General features: G+C 34.0%; 1 protein-coding gene across 2 annotated transcripts; it reads left to right on the forward strand.

Annotated features, from left to right (window-relative positions):
• Positions 1 to 308: 308 nt before the first annotated feature.
• Positions 309 to 18,544, forward strand: LOC122536886 (sorting nexin-8-like). 2 transcript variants are annotated; one of them, XM_043669662.1, is made up of 9 exons: positions 309 to 567; positions 1,161 to 1,288; positions 13,660 to 13,792; positions 15,245 to 15,438; positions 15,608 to 15,725; positions 15,887 to 16,346; positions 16,671 to 16,887; positions 17,440 to 17,643; positions 17,903 to 18,544. In XM_043669662.1, the coding sequence occupies exons 1-9, from the start codon at positions 543 to 545 to the stop codon at positions 17,987 to 17,989; spliced, it is 1,566 nt and encodes a 521-aa protein (XP_043525597.1). In that variant the 5' UTR covers positions 309 to 542; the 3' UTR covers positions 17,990 to 18,544. The 2 variants fall into 2 exon arrangements, with proteins under 2 accessions (XP_043525597.1, XP_043525603.1); XM_043669668.1 differs by having other exon boundaries at positions 17,455 to 17,643.
• Positions 18,545 to 18,654: the final 110 nt, after the last annotated feature.

The raw sequence follows: 18,654 nt of genomic DNA on the forward strand, positions 1-18,654 counted from the left end.
ACCACTTACTTATGAGTTTCTGTTCACACGAATATTCAATTTACTTAAGTTTATTCATTCAGTTACACGGAGCTACTGCATATATTTTTACATAAGTATTCGACGCATATGTATTTCACAAAGTATTTAATAACATAATAATATAGTAATTTACATACAGATATAATATTTAACAGATAATATCTCATACCAGTGTTACTTTGAAACGCGAAACTTCAAATCGAATTTCCCGCGTGTACAGTCGATAGTGTAAGTAGGACGTTGTGAGAGGGCGCATGCGCGGCGGGAGAAATAAGAGCGGCCCGGTCAGTGAAAACGGTGGTGCGCCTCAGTTTTGCGCCACACGGCAATGGCGTATGTTGTTGGTGTTTCTGTGTCGTTGTTAGTACCCCGCCGACAGGTCGTATTGTCACTCTATCAAAATACGGAACGCGAGTGCAGATAGAAACAGCAAAAGGCGATCCGTGGGACGTGACTGTATTTTCGAAAAGCCGCGGTGCAACCATCTCGCAGGATCCCGGATGATCTACAAGTGATCCAATATGGCGTCGACCGATCTGTCGTTCGGTAAATGATGAACCCGTGTACCGTACGCACCTTTGACAAGGTCTTCCCGAGGTCGTCCGGTTTTTAAGACCAGCGTGTATTCCTTTTAACGTTGCCGGGCGCCACTAACACCATACCTCGTTCTGTTTCTCATAATAACATCAGTATTTACGCGTTGCCTCTCGTTTCGTACAATTTGTTACTCGCTCTTTATGAATTAAACGTTCCGTTATTTATACTCAATCGTGTCGCAAACGTGACACGTCGAATGCGTTCTTAGTATTTTTTAGAATACCGACGAAACACAGGTGATAAATGATCGCATTCGGTTGTAGAAATAAAAGATATACACAGGCACGTGTAAGCTAGACGGATTTATTATTAAAATCGAACGCTGATTATCAGTTGCTACATTTACTATCTAAGGTTAACACACGTTTACGCAATAACAGTTCTCATTTACATAAATCCTCGAGGTTTTTTCCCAGCTGTCGTAGTACATATGTCGGGGCCCCGGCGCGTTGTAATACATATTTTTTCCCCGATGAAAAAGTGAAATTTCCCGCGAAGTGTGATGTTTTTTAATTTTGGTTCTTGCCGCGGCATCAAACCAGGCTGCATACCGGCATTCTACAGAGAAGTCTACGAGAAGATCTGCTCACCCACGAGCGGAAACGTGGAACGAGAAGTGTTTAAATCCCTTCTTGTCAAGTCTCAGCTGAGCAGCTCCGTTCTCAGCCAGGTACGCCTTCTTTTTTTTTTTTTTTTTTTGTTTCATTCTCCTTGTTTCTTTCACCGTGTCGCCCCGAGTCGAGCCAACCACCGTCGCACAGAGAGAGGAGAGAGTACCTTTAACTTTGTAATTTCTTCGCACGCCGCGCTCAGGTTAATGCCACCATTACTATAGCTACGCGTTAACTCCTCTTCCGTATTGGATCGCGGTTTAATCGCTCATGCATACTGGATGAGAGACGCGTATCCAATTAGCTGCATATATCGCCATTAATATTGAATTGATTAATAGATCCGTTGAATCAATTTTCAAAGTAGATCGTGCGATCAAGTGTCGAAAATTAAAATTCCAGTCGATTTAATACGTTGTTGATTAAATACGTTCGTTACCATAATTTTTCCGCGACAACGAATTAATCTGAATTGATCAAAATATTCATTAATACTCGAAGTTTCAACATTTGACAAGCGTTTAGATTTGTGAACAAAAATTGTGATGATCAATGGAGCTCTAAAGACAGATTTATTTGGTTTTTATTTCACTCGTGAAGTAGCTGTACAGGTTCATACAATATGGAATAATGCAACCGTTTTTACCGTTAGTGAGCATAGCAATGAATTCTGTGTTGCGTAATGAATACTACAAACAGGCGCATTTCCTTCATCGAATGAATTTTTGTAAAATTACTCAACGAATAAATTAGAAAATATGTAGAATGAATTATGTTGATTTCCAACGCTATTTATTTATGCGCGTTGATGTTTCTCGAAGGATAATGACTCATTGGAGATTAGTAAGCAGTTACTTTTAAGTTTAGAAAATCATTGTCGTCAGATCATCTTTATAAAAATGAAACGTTAACTTTGTTAATATTATCTTACTGATAACAGTAATAATTCAACGTTCTAATTTTGAAACGTGAATATTTTGATATGATTAAGAGTTATCCTTTGCATTAAATATTTATAAATAAATACATTTATATTCTGTAAAAAATATTAATAACGTATAATTTATAAAAAATTAATTACAATACTTGTCAAATATATCACATTTAATAACGTCAATGTAATTAATGTTGATCTTTAAATCTTAGTAAGTAATCCAATTCTTCATATTTTTTATATTTTTCATATTTTTTATTTGAAATTCACGTTCGTAAATTCTGAACGTTAAAGAAAGAAATAGAGAGGAATTTATTCTTAACTCTTAATTTTAGTTTTAATTAATATATATTTTGTACAATCTTCGTAATGTGGAATCAGAGATGATTGTTTTAAAAATATTCAAAGATAATCATACATTGTTCCCTGTGATCTTATATTTAAAATATAATTGCAATAAGTCTTACAGTACATCTTCTTATTCTAATTTCTTTACGTTGTTTTTGCAAAATAATATCTCCAAGAAACAAACAAATTTTCAAATTGTTACAAGTTCAATTCAACTGCTCCATTAGTTTCTCCTCACGGATCTAAAGTTCCGAGCAATTCTCCATCTGTCGAGTTTTTTTCGAAGATTTCGAAGCCCGATTGCCCGAGCCATCTCTCTCAATTAAATTTACTTTGACCAATTTGTAGTTGGTCGACAACGCGCTGAACGATCATTAATACGTCACTGTCAGTGCAAACGCATCTCTCGGAGTACATACATACATACACATCGACGCAGTTAGATAATAAAATGAAATCGTGCAACGGGATGCGAACTACGTGCCCAAAACAGATAACACCGCGTGAATAAATTTCTCGTGTAACGGTTTCCATCGTGGAAAACCGTTTCAGAGTCTCTTTCACGAGGTCGATGATGATTAAATGATCGGGAAACGGTTCTTGATCGTTCTTACATCCTTCGTCGCGTTATTCCTGCAAAAGGAAAACGGGATGGGGAAGAAGATGGAAAAGAGATTCAGACCGTGCAATCATTTCGAACATGCACGTACATATATATATATATATATATATACTACATCTGGTACGCACGGTGTCTGAATCACTCAGGTCACATGAAACACGCATACTTAATGGCATGAATCAACGTTTCACAATTACGTATCTCCATCGAATTGTTTAGTGACGAGAAGATTCATTTTGTTGAAGAAGATTGAACATCTTTGCTGTGTCTAGTAAGATAGATTGTTGATTCGAGAATCAAGTACGCTGAAAAGAAATCAGACGATTTAAAGGGATGAAGGAGTTCTAAATTCTCAATTTTTATGAGAAATTAAAATCTAAACGTGTAAGTTACAATTATAAGACTCTCAGTTAGATTTTATTGCGTGGTGTGTTCAGAGATCTTACGAGAGATCGTGGTAGACAGTGGTAAATGTGCGTAAATTTATTTGATTTATATATTTGCTCATTTATTTATTAATTATAATTTATGTAAGGTTGTTTTAATCTCCCTTTAAAGCACTGACTAACGTATGCACATATAATAATGTTTTTATTACTCGCAGTTTAATTACTCGCAGAGTACCGAAATATGCAAATAAATCCTCATTTTTTAGTTCTGATAAAGATTGAATTACATTTGAGTTAGATTATATGCACTGAAGTTGTTTGTTTTACAATTAGATACATCAGTATTGTAATCTTTGTTATGCAACTGCATCCTTATCTAGAATCCTTCTTTCCTTTATTGTCAAGTGATTGCAAAGCATTACCAAATATTATGTTACAAAGGAAAGGTACATAAATATCTACGTGTCAATGTAAATTACCGATATATATATATGTAATAAATTTTATCGCGTGGTCGATAAATATTTTTCATTCTAGAAACCTCGAAATTATCGTTTATACAGACAACTCGTTATCACTGGCAATTACTTTACGGTCGTTGAGTACGTAGTTTCTTTTCGTAATGATTATATTGTCCCGCGTCTGCTTGTGACAGTATCATTATTTTATCATTAACACGCCCGTTGACGATAGTCTGCACAGGACGCCCCTTTGTAATAGTGGAAGATTACACAGTAGGGTCAGCTACAAACTCTTTACAATAAATACGTTTTATGAAACCGTAGTTTCATACTATGCAACGGGCATCATAGAAATAGAAAACACAAAATATCTGATTTTTCACTTCTTTTTAAAGAAATAATTGAAAAATTCTAGATACCTTTGGATTTGAGAAATTTTACTTCTCTTTTTGACTAACAATAAATCTTATGTTAATGTAAGAAATTCATCCCTCCTTCAATAATCTTTAACAACATTAGTATGTTAACGCCCTCATATTATCAAATTTCTCAATTTCTCAATCAACAGATTTTAAAATTTTATTTCAACCTTTTCATCATTATTTGCCATTACCTCTGTCGCATAGTCTCTAGTGGATTAAATTACTCACTTCCTTCCTACAAACATCAGAAAATTAATAAAATTGATTGATCATGGTTTGCAACGACAGTCTTCATACATTGTACTCTTCGCTATTTGATATAATCATTTCAATACGTGCAATTTATGAATCTGTAATTAGTAGATTAGTCATTGTAGAAATTAATGTGTCCTAAATTGTTATTTGAGATCGATGTCAGTTGAAATTAGTAAATTTAGAATTGCAAACTGGAACAAACAAAAAAGGATTAATGAATAACTAGCGTACCTATTCTTCAATCAATATAATGAACATTTCACTGGAACGCGCTGTTGCAAAATGACTTTGTATGTTTCATTCATGATTGCTAGGTTACGTCAATCTGCTTGAGAAGTGTATATTTATAAATGAAAGCACCATTTGTGCAAAGTAGCTTTCAAACTACGTTAACATGGTCATATAACAAAAGGAATCTTGCCTTTTTTTCATAATTTTTTTAACATTTATGCAATATTACATTTCAAGCAAAGTAAATTAGTTATTTCTCGATTGGAAAGCTTTCAGACGTTTTTATTAAAATCATGCGCGAACTAAAATAGTCTGAATTCAATCTCGGACATTCTGAATTCATGTGTTATTCGTAAACTCTCGATTCAATCGGTTTATACTTGTTACCATTTATATTATGTTATTATGTTTATATTATATTATGTTATTAATGAAAACGAAAGGCTTTATAATTTTTATAATTGTAAGTTAAAACAAACATATTTTTCTGTTATCTTTGCAATATTACAATCCTACAACTTACAGAGTGTTTTCGATCTTAAAGGACATGATTTTGCGCGAAAAAAGAAAAAAAATAAGTTCGAGAAAGAAGAATAAAATTCCCTCACTTATATTCGTTTTTGAGAAAATCGAGTTTTGTTAATCTAGTTATTCCTGGACTGGACAGAAATGAATAATCTACAGGCGATTGTTCTACATTCTACAAAGATATGGAACAACTTTGAAGCTTCTAGAAAATAAACTTTGCACATGTTTTCGTCGAAAATTGCACTGCTTGCTTCTGCTTGACAGATCTTCAAGCTCGATTTTCTCCGAAAGCAAAGCATCTTACGAAAAAATTTTATTCCGCACTTTTCACTTATTCTTGCACGTAGAATAACTTCCTTTCAATTGTTCTTGTCGTTCAAGGCTAGAATTGGCTAAATTCAAGTATAAAACGGAGCCCTTAAAAACGAACAAAATTTTATTCTTTACTTTCCATTTATTTATTTATTTATTTATTTATTTTTTTTTTTCATGTAGAATCGCCTCTTTTCCGGTTATACCATCCCCGTAGTATTTATTCAAGTGTCATCGTGCTATTTGTCACAAGTAGACGATCGTCGGACACGTAGCTTTGAAAAATCTGTCGGACACGATAATTGGACAAAATTAGAAACGACAAGGCGACACGACATGACACAACACGACGCGATACGACGTAACAGGGATTGAACGTCGCGTCTCGTTCATTGACTAATGACACAATCAAAATAACGTTACGTGGGTCGCCGCTTTATCGCTAGCCATCGCGGGTCACTATAAATAGGCCGATCCAGAATGATACGTATCGTGTAAGATGATACAAAGTGCGTGTCCTTTGTTTTCGTACGCGCTTGCACACCCCTCTTAAAAAATTTATCTGCACGCGTGCGCAATTTTTTTGATTTTATTTCCCACTTTTTTTTCAAATTTTCTTTTCGTTTGCATTCTATTTGTCCGTGTTTTTGTATTATTGCAGCAAACTTCTGCGTGCGCAATTTTTTAATTTCATTTCCCACTTTTTTGAATTTTCACATAGTCATCTTTTGTTTTGCATTTTATTTGTCCGTGTTATCGTATTATTGCAGCAAATTTCTGCACGCGTGCGCAATTTTTTAAATTTTATTTCCCGCTTTTTCGAATTTTCACGTAGCCATCCTTTCGTTCGCATTTTATTTATCCGTGTTATCGTATTATTGCAGCAAATTTCTGCACACGTGCGCAATTTTTTAAATTTTATTTCCCACTTTTTCGAATTTTCACGTAGCCATCTTTTCGTTCGCATTTTATTTGTCCGTGTTGTTGTATTATTGCACCAAACTTCTGCGTGCGCAATTTTTAAATTTTATTTCCCACTTTTTCGAATATTCACGTAGCCATCTTTTCGTTTACATTTTATTTATCCGTGTTGTTGTATTATTGCACCAAATTTCTGCGTGCGCAATTTTTTAATTTTATTTCCCACTTTTTCGAATTTTCACGTAGCCATCTTTTCGTTTGCATTTTATTTATCCGTGTTATCGTATTATTGCAGCAAACTTCTGCGTGCGCAATTTTTTAACTTTATTTCCCACTTTTTCGAATTTTCACGTAGCCATCTTTTAGTTTGCATTTTATTTGTTCGTGTTATTACAGCAAACATTATTTTTTAGAATGACTATTGCATATAAAACAATATACGTATGAGTTATCTGATATGTGAGAATTTTGTTGTCTTTATTACCATTAACTCTGTAATTTTCAATAATAGCAATAGTTTTAAAGTGCGAGTATGAGCATGAAAACTCTCGTAACTTGATGATTACGAAATCTTCGTAAGATATGAGAAACTTGCAATGGTAGAATTTTCACCTGCAATGACGTAATGGGATATCGTTTCGTGTAATTAATGAAAGTTGCACGGATTCACGTGTGCATGCACAACTCGAATCTCTCTAGTTCTATTTACTTGGCGTAGGTAGGTTCAAGTAATAAAATGAAGAATATAATAAATTCAATAAATTCAAATAATTGTTCTTCTTTTTTCTCTTTAGTCAAATTTTTGCTTCTATTTTTAAATGTTATCAATCTTAGTATATAATCGGAAGTATATAAAACTTGTTTGATAGTCTGTTCGTGAAGAATGAAAAATTCAAACTCGAAGACTATGCATTTTTCATCTCTCAAACTGTCCAGCTGACAATGAATATCGTAATAAGAGGAAACTATGTACACGTTATACAATCGTGTAATCATCTTCGATAAAATTAAATTTTAAATGTCCGTGCATTACGTCTCTTTTTCCTAGTATTAACAATTTGTAAAAAAAAAAAAAAAAGAACAATCCTCTCTTATAGAAGAAAAATTAACAATCCTGAAAGGGATTATATGAATCATTAGAGATCACAATTTTGTAGCTTGATACCACAGTTTATATTTATATTAGTGGCGCTTAGAAAAATGAAACGTGGCCAGACGAAAGAATGAAAAATTAATTAAATTAATGATGAATGAATTAATAAAAAACAAAAGTGAAACAAATCTAATCGATGGTAAATGAACTGAAACAGACGAAGAATAATAAAAATGAAGAAAAAGAAAAGATGAAAAGTAACATGAATTAAATCAGAAAAGAAAATTGAATTTTAAATGTCAGTGCATTACATTTCTTTTTCCTAGTATTAACAATTTGTAAAAGAAAAAAGGAGCAATCCTCCCTTATAAAAGAAAAATTAACAATCCTGAAAGGGATTGTATCAATCATTAGAGATCACAATTTTGTAGCTTGATACTACAGTTTATATTTATGTTAGTCGCGCTTAGAAATATGAAACGTGGCCNNNCGAAAGAATGAAAAATTAATTAAGTTAATGATGAATGAATTAATAAAAAAACGAAAGTGAAACAAATCGAATCGATAGTGAATGAACTGAAACAGACGAAGAATGATAAAAAGGAGAAAAAAAGGAAAAAAAAAATGAGAAGTAAAATGAATTAAATCAGAAAAGAAAATTGAATTCACAACAACAATGTTGACGGGAAGTTAGGATCCTCGCACGCGTACCATGCGACGATCGACACGAACATAACACGCACGTGAGATAAAGCCATCGGTGGTCATGAGTCGATCTCCCTTCCCTCTGATTTTCTTCCGTCGCGGACGAGGCTAATTTTGTTTAATGACATTCCAGTTGTTTCGCGCTTTATACGATATATACGTCTTCCTTCTTCCTGCTTATCGATACTCATTCACGTTTATTCCCCTCGTCTTTGAATTTACATTTTATTTCCCCTCTTTTACTTTTACACGTTTTTCGTTTCGGCCGACACTCTGTCGATACGCGATTCAACTGCTTTAAAATGTTCGTAAAACTTAATTTACGCGTTTCTGCGGTGTGAAATCAACAGATTAGAAAGTTTCTTTTCGACGTTCGTGGTTCGTGTTTCCTCGTTACTCTATTGTGCACTCTCTGTTTGAATTCTGCTTGTTTCTCGTTTACTTCCTTTCCTTCTCGGGAAATTCCGCTTCCTGAATATTTTGCTGTTTGATCAGTGAATTTTGCTGTTCGTCAAGTGAAGATTTTAACGTGAATTGTGTTTAAAAGCACTCTGATTGAGAACGGAAGAAGAATGTTTACAAGAGCGAGAGAATTCGTATGAGAACATAGAGTTTTTCTTAAATGTTAAGTAACTTGACAGATACCGTTTGCGTTCGTTTCTCTGATATACACACTCAAAAATAATTCGCTGTTCCAATTAATCATAGAAAACATAGTAGAAAATAAGATATACGCAATGAACACACAATGATGAATCAAAGTGCTGGTACAGACTAGTTTTGTCTTGTGGCATTTCACAATCTTCTGACGTTTCACGTCGAAAACACATTAACATATTTCACATTTGAAGAAACTTGAAGAAAAAGGAGCAATTTCATAGGATGTGCGATCATACTTGTAGTAAAGTGCCAGAGATTTTGTTCAAGACACAAGAAACACTCGCTTCGCGTATATATTTTAACAACACAACGCAGCACAACACATTCTCCAAAATGGAACATTCTCACAATGAAACGCAGAACCATTCAACGATCAACATTCTGTCAAAAATTGTGCAATCGAAGTCGATCAACACGTAACAAAAGACCGAAGACTGCTTTCGTGCGGAGCTGCGCTTCCTCGCGGGCAGAGATGGCACCTAATCGAAGAAGAAAAAAAAAAAAAAAAAAAAGAAAACAGTGGTATTCGCGGTCCGTGTTTCAGGTGAGAACTCCTCGCGATTCAGACGCAACGGAGGTAGAAAAAGGTGGGAAAGAGAGAAAGAGAGCGGGAGAGGGATTATTGAAATTGAAAAGACGAGAGTCGCCGTGACGTGCAGACTCTCAGCTTTCGCGAGACGATTGTTCAGGCGACCAGGTTCACACGTACCGCGAGCAAGGATCTTATATTCACTGTGCGGTTTCCTCTGCCAGCGAGCTCTATCGACGATTATAACTTTAAATAATGCTCGTGAAACAACGAGCCGAACGCTTTCGAACAGTGAGAACCAGCTTGTCCACATTCGTATTTCGTCCGGATTTCACGCGCTCGCTTTTCCTCCTTTTTCCATTCTCCCGTTTTTTGGCACGGTTCCATTCGCACGATCCTTGCCCATTGTCCCCGACAAAGGAAGTCAATCAAATGTTAAATCAGTTCCACGGGAACAAAAATGATTGGAGGCCTGTAGAATCTCCATCTGTTCAAGGAACGTATAATAATAAATGTCGTTTGAGACACGCGTGTGAAAGTGAACGTGAATCAAGTTCTTTCCCGGATTTTTAGGTTTCTAGGTAAAAATTTTTAATATATTGTATGTATTAAAAATAAAAAATTTGACATATAATATAATATAATATAATATAATATAAAATAATATAATATAATATAATATAGTATAATATAATATAATATAATATAGTATAATATAATATAATATAATATATTAAAAATAAATATATATACAATAAATACAATATAGTATAGTATAGTATAGTATAGTGTAATATAATATAATATATTAAAAATAAATATATATATACAATAAATACAATATAGTATAGTATAGTATAGTATAGTATAGTATAGTATAGTATAGTATATTAAAAATAAAAAATTTAATATGTAATATAATGTAATATATAAATTTAATATAATATAATATAATATATATTATAATTATATAAATAATATAATATAATATATTAAAAATTATATTAAATATAATATATGTTATATATTAAAAATAAAAAATTGAATACATAATATAATATAAATGATAAAAAAATATTTAAAATCTTTTAAACATTAAGTCGCACAACGCATCGAGTTATTATATCGTTATGTGTCATTTATATTTACAATTGAAATTCCTGATTGTTGAAATTTATGCGTTCTGACAAAGACAAAGAATATGTTGTCATTCTTGTAGGAACGAGTTTTAATCGCATCTTGCTGTCGTACGCCATGAAATCGTGATTTGAATACATTCCGCTTTATAAAACTCGTTTAATAAAGAATCATTTATATTCTCGAAGAAAAACATACACCGTTAAAGTGCCTTTGTACTCTTCTCGATTTGTATAAAAATCGACTTTTTAACGTGCAATAATAATTGTAAATTTCGAAAACAAGGAACAAACATACAACGAAGGGAATACAGATGTACGGAATTCTACAAAATTTATAGTTACACACCAAATGGAATTTAAAAATACGAAAAAGAAAATTTCTTTGCATACTCACTTTCAGAACTGTTTTCTCAATCGATATTGAATCTTTTGTGACAGAGAGGTCGTCGAATTCTACTAAATCATACACACGTCACGTGAATAATTATTAATAACATTCGTACGCGCATTGTCATCTATTCTCCAGTTTGAAACGAACTAAATTTACTGTTTCTAAAATCACAAAGCCTGTCCCTCGAAAAACTGCTTCGGAACGTTGCGGGTCGAGTTCTTTCTTATCAATTGACAATTCTTCGCGGCGAGTCTCTCGAAAAAACTTTCCAAAGAAGAGGAATGCAACCCCGCGCAGTAACTCGTTCTCATTGTCGCTTGATGTTGGACTCGCTTCTCGCTACACGGTGTGCACCAGTGTACCGCTAACATTCTCCAACGAAGAAACGCTCGATTACAAAGAGACACCAGGGATTAGCTGGTCCCGTCGTCGTGGTATAGAAATCTAGATGCGCGTAACGTACGACGATCTGCCGTAGTGTAACTCTGGCAGAAGAGCTGGAAGACAGAGAGCCAGTGGGAATGAAAGAGACGAGAGGTCGAACGAGAGGCGAAGGAAGGTACAAAAAAATTCTCGGAATGCAGTTACTTTCATTTATGGCCTAATCCTTCGAACTCGTTCGCGGTGTTAACCGAGGTTGCGCCGTTTAGTCGAGTGTATCGCGCGGATTAACGCCGCGTTAGGCCGTTTTCTGATTAAATCAGGCCCCTGTCTTTCGTGCAAATCGCGCCGCTTGCCTTTAATTAACCCTCGTGCACGTAACGCACACGCACAGCGAAACGCAGCGATAAATTAGAACGGAGTATTTATAAGCAAGGTTTATATAAGGTTTATAATCTGTCTGGTTATGCTTCGTTTATAATTAAAATAATTTAATTAATTTACTATGAAATCCTCTTTCATTAATATTAAAATTAACATTAAAAATTAATTATCTAAGAATTAAATTTTTTATGATTCATTTATTCGTAAATATACTACTACTTTTGATTTGAAAATATTTATTAAAACATAAAATTTTAATCTGTAATGTTTTTTCGTAGGTAAAATTTTTATTTATTAATTTCAATAACAATACGTAAATATAATTTACGTACGTCTTGTCGTGGATCATCAAGTTAACTAAGAAATTTGTTAGTTTCAATTTTCATTTGCGTAGGTGTCTATATTTGATATCGAGCGGTGAACTGTAGGTGTTGAGATTTGAAATATATATAGGATCATTTAAGAATTCGATTTGAATCTTATTAATATCTCTAATTTGTTAGTTCGTGCGTTTTGTTGCAGTTGGTTTAATCTTTTGGTCGTATCGTTTTTGATTTGAATTATTGCTATCCCATTGATTATATTACTGATCCTTAATTTTGGTTTATATATCTTCTATTCGATAACTTGGATTGACCCCAAGTCCTTGAAATAATTTTAATTCGGCGGAGACTTGTTGCTCATTAATAACCAGATGCTTCCTTAAATTTTGCATGAATGTTTACTCAATACAGAAATGTAAATTGTAGACTGTAATTTTCACCTGTTAACACAACGTACGTGTTATTTCGTGGTATTTTTTTTTTCAAATATGGTCGGACTTTATCGCCGTTGCGATAAGAAACAGAGGGAGGACAATTATTTCGTACAAACCTGAACTTTTATCGTAGCTCGTGGCGGTCGAGAAAGTCGCCTCCGCCAGAAACAAGGCTAATATTCTTCCTTCATCTTTCTCATGGTTTTCCTCGCAAACCTGTTCCACAATTTTCCTACATGCGCCTTTCACGCAACCGTGTTATTTTCTGCTGGCCGTGCCTTTCAAACTTCAAACTCCTGTCTATCGTATCTACTTTGAATGTAGAAAAAAGAAAAAAAAAAAAGAAAAAAAGAATGCGATGCACAGACGTGAAAGGGATATTTGAATAATTCATTCATTTTTATATCGAAACGAAGTAACAGCGATCGTGAAATTCCCGAGGCAAATATTTTCTGATTAAGAAAAGTATATTGATAATAATATAATAATAAATGTTTATGATATAATAAATATATATGTGTGTGTATTTATAATATAATAATAAATATTTTGCATCTTTTCAGAAAATATTTTTTAAAATTTTTACATCGAAACGAAGTAACAGAGATCGTGGAATTGCCGAGGCAAATATTTTCTGGTTAAGAAAAGTGTATTAATAATAATATAATAATAAATATATATATGTGTGTGTGTGTGTAGTATTTATAATATAATAATAAATATTTTGCATCTTTTCAGAAAATATTTTTTAAAATAAAAAATAATATTGTAATACTATTAATATCAATATACAATATATATAAAATATATATAAATATAATAAAATATATATATTGATATTGATATTAATATCATACTACATAGCAAGTCTACATTCTAATTTTCGAAAACCTTCTGAAAAGAAGGGTCTCTTTGCAAATAAATGTTTTCAAGTGAAACTTTTCTTCTTTTCTTTTTCCTCCAATTAGATATGGGAACTGGTTGACAGCAAGACGGGTTATCTAACCAGGAGCGGATTATACAAAGGCCTTGCACTAGTCGCGTTTGCTCAGCAAGGGAAACATCCGAGCGACAAACTCCTGGAGAACTCCGAATCACAAGGTTCGTTGCTTGCTTCTTTTCAATTCGCAAATAACGCCTTACGTTAATTAAGATATAATATAAAAACGCGTCTACGGTAAATTTTCATATTCTCATTCGTATAGAATATTTCGTTCGCTGCAAATTAATATCGAACGAACGAGCTTCATCCTAATCTCGAAAGATTCTGAATCGTCCTGTTTCAATTCATCCTTGAATTTGAAAGAAAAAAAAAAGAGAAAAGAACATTCGAAAATGGTCAGAATGGGTGTCACGAAATACGTACTCGACAGATAACGGGGTGTGTGCTGTCGAAACTATCGCTGTGAATTGACTCGTTATCGCGCAGAAATTCCTGATAATGCAGAAACATACATACGTGATTGACATTGATGTCAGGGGGCCTGGTTTTTAACGGTGTCACTGACCAGTACAATCAGTCGTTGTTCCTCTTATCGCGAGAAAGGGAAAATGTTGGTTCATCACTGTCGAAAACGGTTTACCGGAAGTGCATCGTTCTTTCAGCAATTTCTTTTTTCTTTCTTTCTTTTTTTTTTTTTTTTTACTCGGTGAAACAAAATCGAAATTACAATTAAACTTGGAATAAACTCGTATAAAAAAAGCATCTACGTTCGAAGGAATGAATAGCTAGTTGTATGGTCGATATTTTTCTTATATTCTTCGTAATGAGATGATCCATTAGAGACTCGGAGTATAATTATGGATGATTAATTATCTGACAACAGTGGAGTGATAAGTCGCCGAATGATACATGGATTCATTTGAAAATTTCATTTGCATAATCTACTCGGATTATAGACGCAACTGTATTATCATTAATCATAATTAAGGACGTACGTTGTTGTCGTGCACGTAGTTTGCTGCATAATTCATAAATTTTGTCTACGTCAACTGTAGTTTCTTTTTTTTTTTTTTTTTCAACCCTTCATTCCTTTGCGAAGTCTAAGCATTCCAGACTCTAATCTAATCTAACAAAAGCATCGCAAGTCGAAGCTCTTTCTCTCTCACGATTGTGTTCCACCCTTGTGAAGAGCAAGAAGTGAAATCGCAATCAAGAAGAGAAAAAGCAATCAAGAATGAGCATTACGACAAAGTATCGAAGGTCAGGGAAATCATTTCCAGTATCGAGGTTGCTGCTACGCCGATGATTATCTTTCACGTTATTGTATAACAATAATGTTTAAAGAAGTTGCTTGTGCCTTCGATCATAGATTTTATCGAGCAATTTTGTCGTTACAAATCGTTTGTATCTCAAATCGAATAGATAAAATTGCAAAAAAAAAAAAAAAAAAAAAGAAAAAAGAAAGAGATACTGTAGTATTATTGAGTATTGTTATCCTTGCCGATTTTTCAGAATCTTTTAAATTACAGCCTTGTTACGACTGGTTCGTTTTGCTCCACTTTTGTTTTTTTTTAATGTCTCCCTCTTCTTTTATCGTTTCTTCTCGGTAGAATTACCTGTTCCTGTTCTGGGCGATCTCTCCGAGGTGACACTTTTGGCGCAAAGGTTGCACAAAGGCAGCAATCCGGCGAAGTTGAACCTTACTTACTCAGATATATGCAACCTGGACACAATAGAGGTGAACTTGGTCCCTGAGAAAAAGGGGATTTTCTTGAAACACGTGGAATACCAAGTGACCAGCAAAGTAGGTGCCTTCTTTTTGGATTTCCACTTGGCAATTCCTCTCGCCTCAAGCGCGGTTTGAATGAAACTAATAATGCTCAACCACGCCAGCAGTCTTAAATTACCAATTATAGTTAGTTCCATTTCTAACGTAGTCCGTAATTATTACTGAACGCCATTTTTATTTACAGAGATTCAACTCCATCGTTTATAGACGCTACAACGACTTCGTGTCGTTGCACGAGCTTCTCTTAGCAAGATTTCCCTACAGGCTGATACCGAAGTTACCACCGAAAAAAATCGTTGGAGGTAAAACTCCTTTCCTCGAATATTTAATAAAATAAAGATACTCTTCTGATGAAAATAACACCAGAGATAAATCAGAAATATATTTCATTGAATGATCTTCGACTGTTAAATTACTATATTGAAAATATTTCGAAATGACCGTGATAACAACATGTTCACAGCGGACTCGCAATTTCTGGAAGAAAGGAGACGATCCCTACTGAGATTCCTCACCGTGATTGCTCGACATCCTGTAGTGAGCAAAGACCACATCGTCCAATTCTTCTTCACTTACACCGGCGAGGAGACGCAGCACAAAATTCGAGAGGTATTCAGGCGAGTGCCGGACGAATTCGCGACGTCGGAACTGTCGTCGAGGGCAAAGGAACTGGTGCCACCGGAAACGTTGACCGAATTCGCGAACAGCCGCGATCAAATCCGCGTGATACTTCTTGGAATTTCTCGGCTGAAGAATATCGCTGATTGTCTGGCAATAAGGTCTCACAGTTACGCGGTGGACATGGCGGAGCTGGGCACACAGTTGAGCAATTTGGCCTCGGAGCCTCATGGCACCACCGCCTGGGCCACCGGTGGTTCCACCATTTGGCAAGAGATGAAGAAAGGTTTCCATATAATTTCAAAGTGAGTGAGTCGTGACGTGAATTGTGAGTCAGTTATTTTAAAAAGACGAGAGTCATTAAGAGGCAGATCGTTTCACTTGTGTTGAATTCCAAAATGGTTTGTAACATGGAATTTAATTGGAAACAGTTCGTGAACAAAACACTGTTTAAATATACAATTATGTTGATATGTTAATGTTAGAATGACACGAGTCAACTTTCGCAAAGAGTCAGCAAAAATTCTGTCAAAAATTTACAACCGCAGAAAATCATCGGTCCTTTAATTACTTCATCATTTTTCTTCTGTTTCAAAAGGAATTCTCTCATGTACGTTCATAATTTTCAGGGAATTTAATCTGCTTTCAACGAGAGCGCTGCAGCAAGCAGTCAGAGAAGAAACGATGGTATGTGAAAGGCTAAATCTCTTATTGGACGTGCTGGTAGCACATAGAATCCTATGCGAGAGGCACGAGCGCGGTGTCAGCGCCGATCATCAGCGTGCATTGTCCACGATGTTGTCCTTAAAAAAGCGACAAATGCAGGGTGTTATACGCGGGACTGACGTAAGTAGATTCTTCCAGACAGTTGAATGGCAAACGATGATTTAACTTCGTAAAAAAAAGAAACAGGTATATTTATTCAGTCACTTAACTCGACTCGTTACTTTACGCGCCATTCTCATTACGTGATTATTCGGAAATTGCTCAAGGTCTTTTATGTTAATATCAGAAGGAAAAATGTGATAATATATAATCTCAAGCTTGTATCGTCTTACATAATTCGTTCCAATTGAAGATAGGCTGATGTGTGCAATATTTCCACAAGTTCCCTCGTTTTTTTCTGCTGATTATTATACCATTCGCGGTTGCACTCCAACGTGTTTGTGAACATATTATTATCTGTAGCTTTAAAATGAGATACAATTGACAGTAGTAGCGATAATAAAGTGAGAAGTGAGTAATTGTCATTAGAGAAACTAAAGTATATATGTAATATATGCAATTTGCTCATTGGTATTATGATTAAAATTATGTATGTATAAATATTTTATAATACTTATCTTACGGCAGAATATAAAATAAGAATTATCGAAAGTAAAATATTTTTATTTACAGAGCTTTTATTTACAGAGTGACACAGTTGAATACCTGGAAAATAAGATGGTCGCTCAGGAATCGGTAATTGCAAACGTCGAGCTACGAAATTGCTTTTCGTTGCACTGTTTACACATGGAGACGCAACTCGTTCACGCCCATTTAGAAATACTTGCCACGGTTCTGCAAAGTCTTGTCAACGTCCAAATTCGCGGCCATTCTGAGGTAAAGTTTCTTCATTATACGTAACATGTTTTAAATATCAACATAATTTTTGCTATCATGTTTATGCTATCAAAAATTAAAAAAAAAAAAGAAAAAACGAAAGAAATTCAAAGAATTTGGTAAGTGTAATTTATTAATCTATAAATGAAGCAAAAAATATTTCTGTTATAATTGTAAATATATTGAAATAAAAATTATCAAAGTAGTTTTTTTTTTTTGATCAAACGTCTAAATAAATAATGTTTAAAATACATCACAGCTCGCTGAAGTGTGGAAGTTAATAGAACCAACGATCATGAAGTGTTTACCAGAGAAAACAACCAGTGGATCAAATGGGATTTCATAGCAAGAAAAGAATATCTAGGTAGAAATGAGCCTTATTATTAAGGAAAGAACAGCCAGGTAAATATAATGTATGTTTGTAAGACGCCCATGTTGAATTTATATATTTAAAAGACAAATATATCTAATCGCGCGATATATATTATTACTAACAATCATTTAAAATGAAGAATCCGGGTGCAGTACATAATTACAAATTATGTTTTAAACACACACAATTCGAAGACTTTTTTAATACATTCCTTGTTGTGTACTTAATATATTTTATGAGCTATTCGACACTCGTTACACGAGTGTATAATATTGTATATAAAATAAATGACGCTTTCTTTTGTAAAGATGAATAATTAGATGAAATTCCTGTAAAAAAAAGATATTAAAAGAATTGTAAATAATTTGTTTACCGAAATATTGTGTTTTTTTATACGATTTAGAAGTCTGAGAGTTAACGTAATTTCCACACATCACGTTGATCGTGAATACGCGGAATATTTTACACACATTTATATACGATACTCGCCTTTGTGTAATGGTAACAAAATATATTGTTATTGAATAATCGTATTTATTTACTTTTACATTCCTATTAAATTGAGAATTATTTTAATTTAATTTTAAATTTGAAGAACTTGTGAATCAATGATGAAGAATTTAGGAAGAATGAAAAAG

This window comes from Frieseomelitta varia, unplaced genomic scaffold, assembly GCF_011392965.1.
Source record: "Frieseomelitta varia isolate USP_RPSP 00005682 unplaced genomic scaffold, Fvar_1.2 scaffold_160, whole genome shotgun sequence".
NCBI classification, from domain to species: Eukaryota; Metazoa; Arthropoda; class Insecta; order Hymenoptera; family Apidae; genus Frieseomelitta; species Frieseomelitta varia.

Excerpts from the sequence above, each read along its gene's own strand:
- LOC122536886 (XM_043669662.1), top strand. The coding sequence starts at position 543 with ATGGCGTCGACCGATCTGTCGTTCG. Across the intron at positions 568-1,160 it reads GTCGACCGATCTGTCGTTCG|GCTGCATACCGGCATTCTAC; the intron begins GTAAATGATGAA and ends GCATCAAACCAG. Across the intron at positions 1,289-13,659 it reads GCAGCTCCGTTCTCAGCCAG|ATATGGGAACTGGTTGACAG; the intron begins GTACGCCTTCTT and ends TCCTCCAATTAG.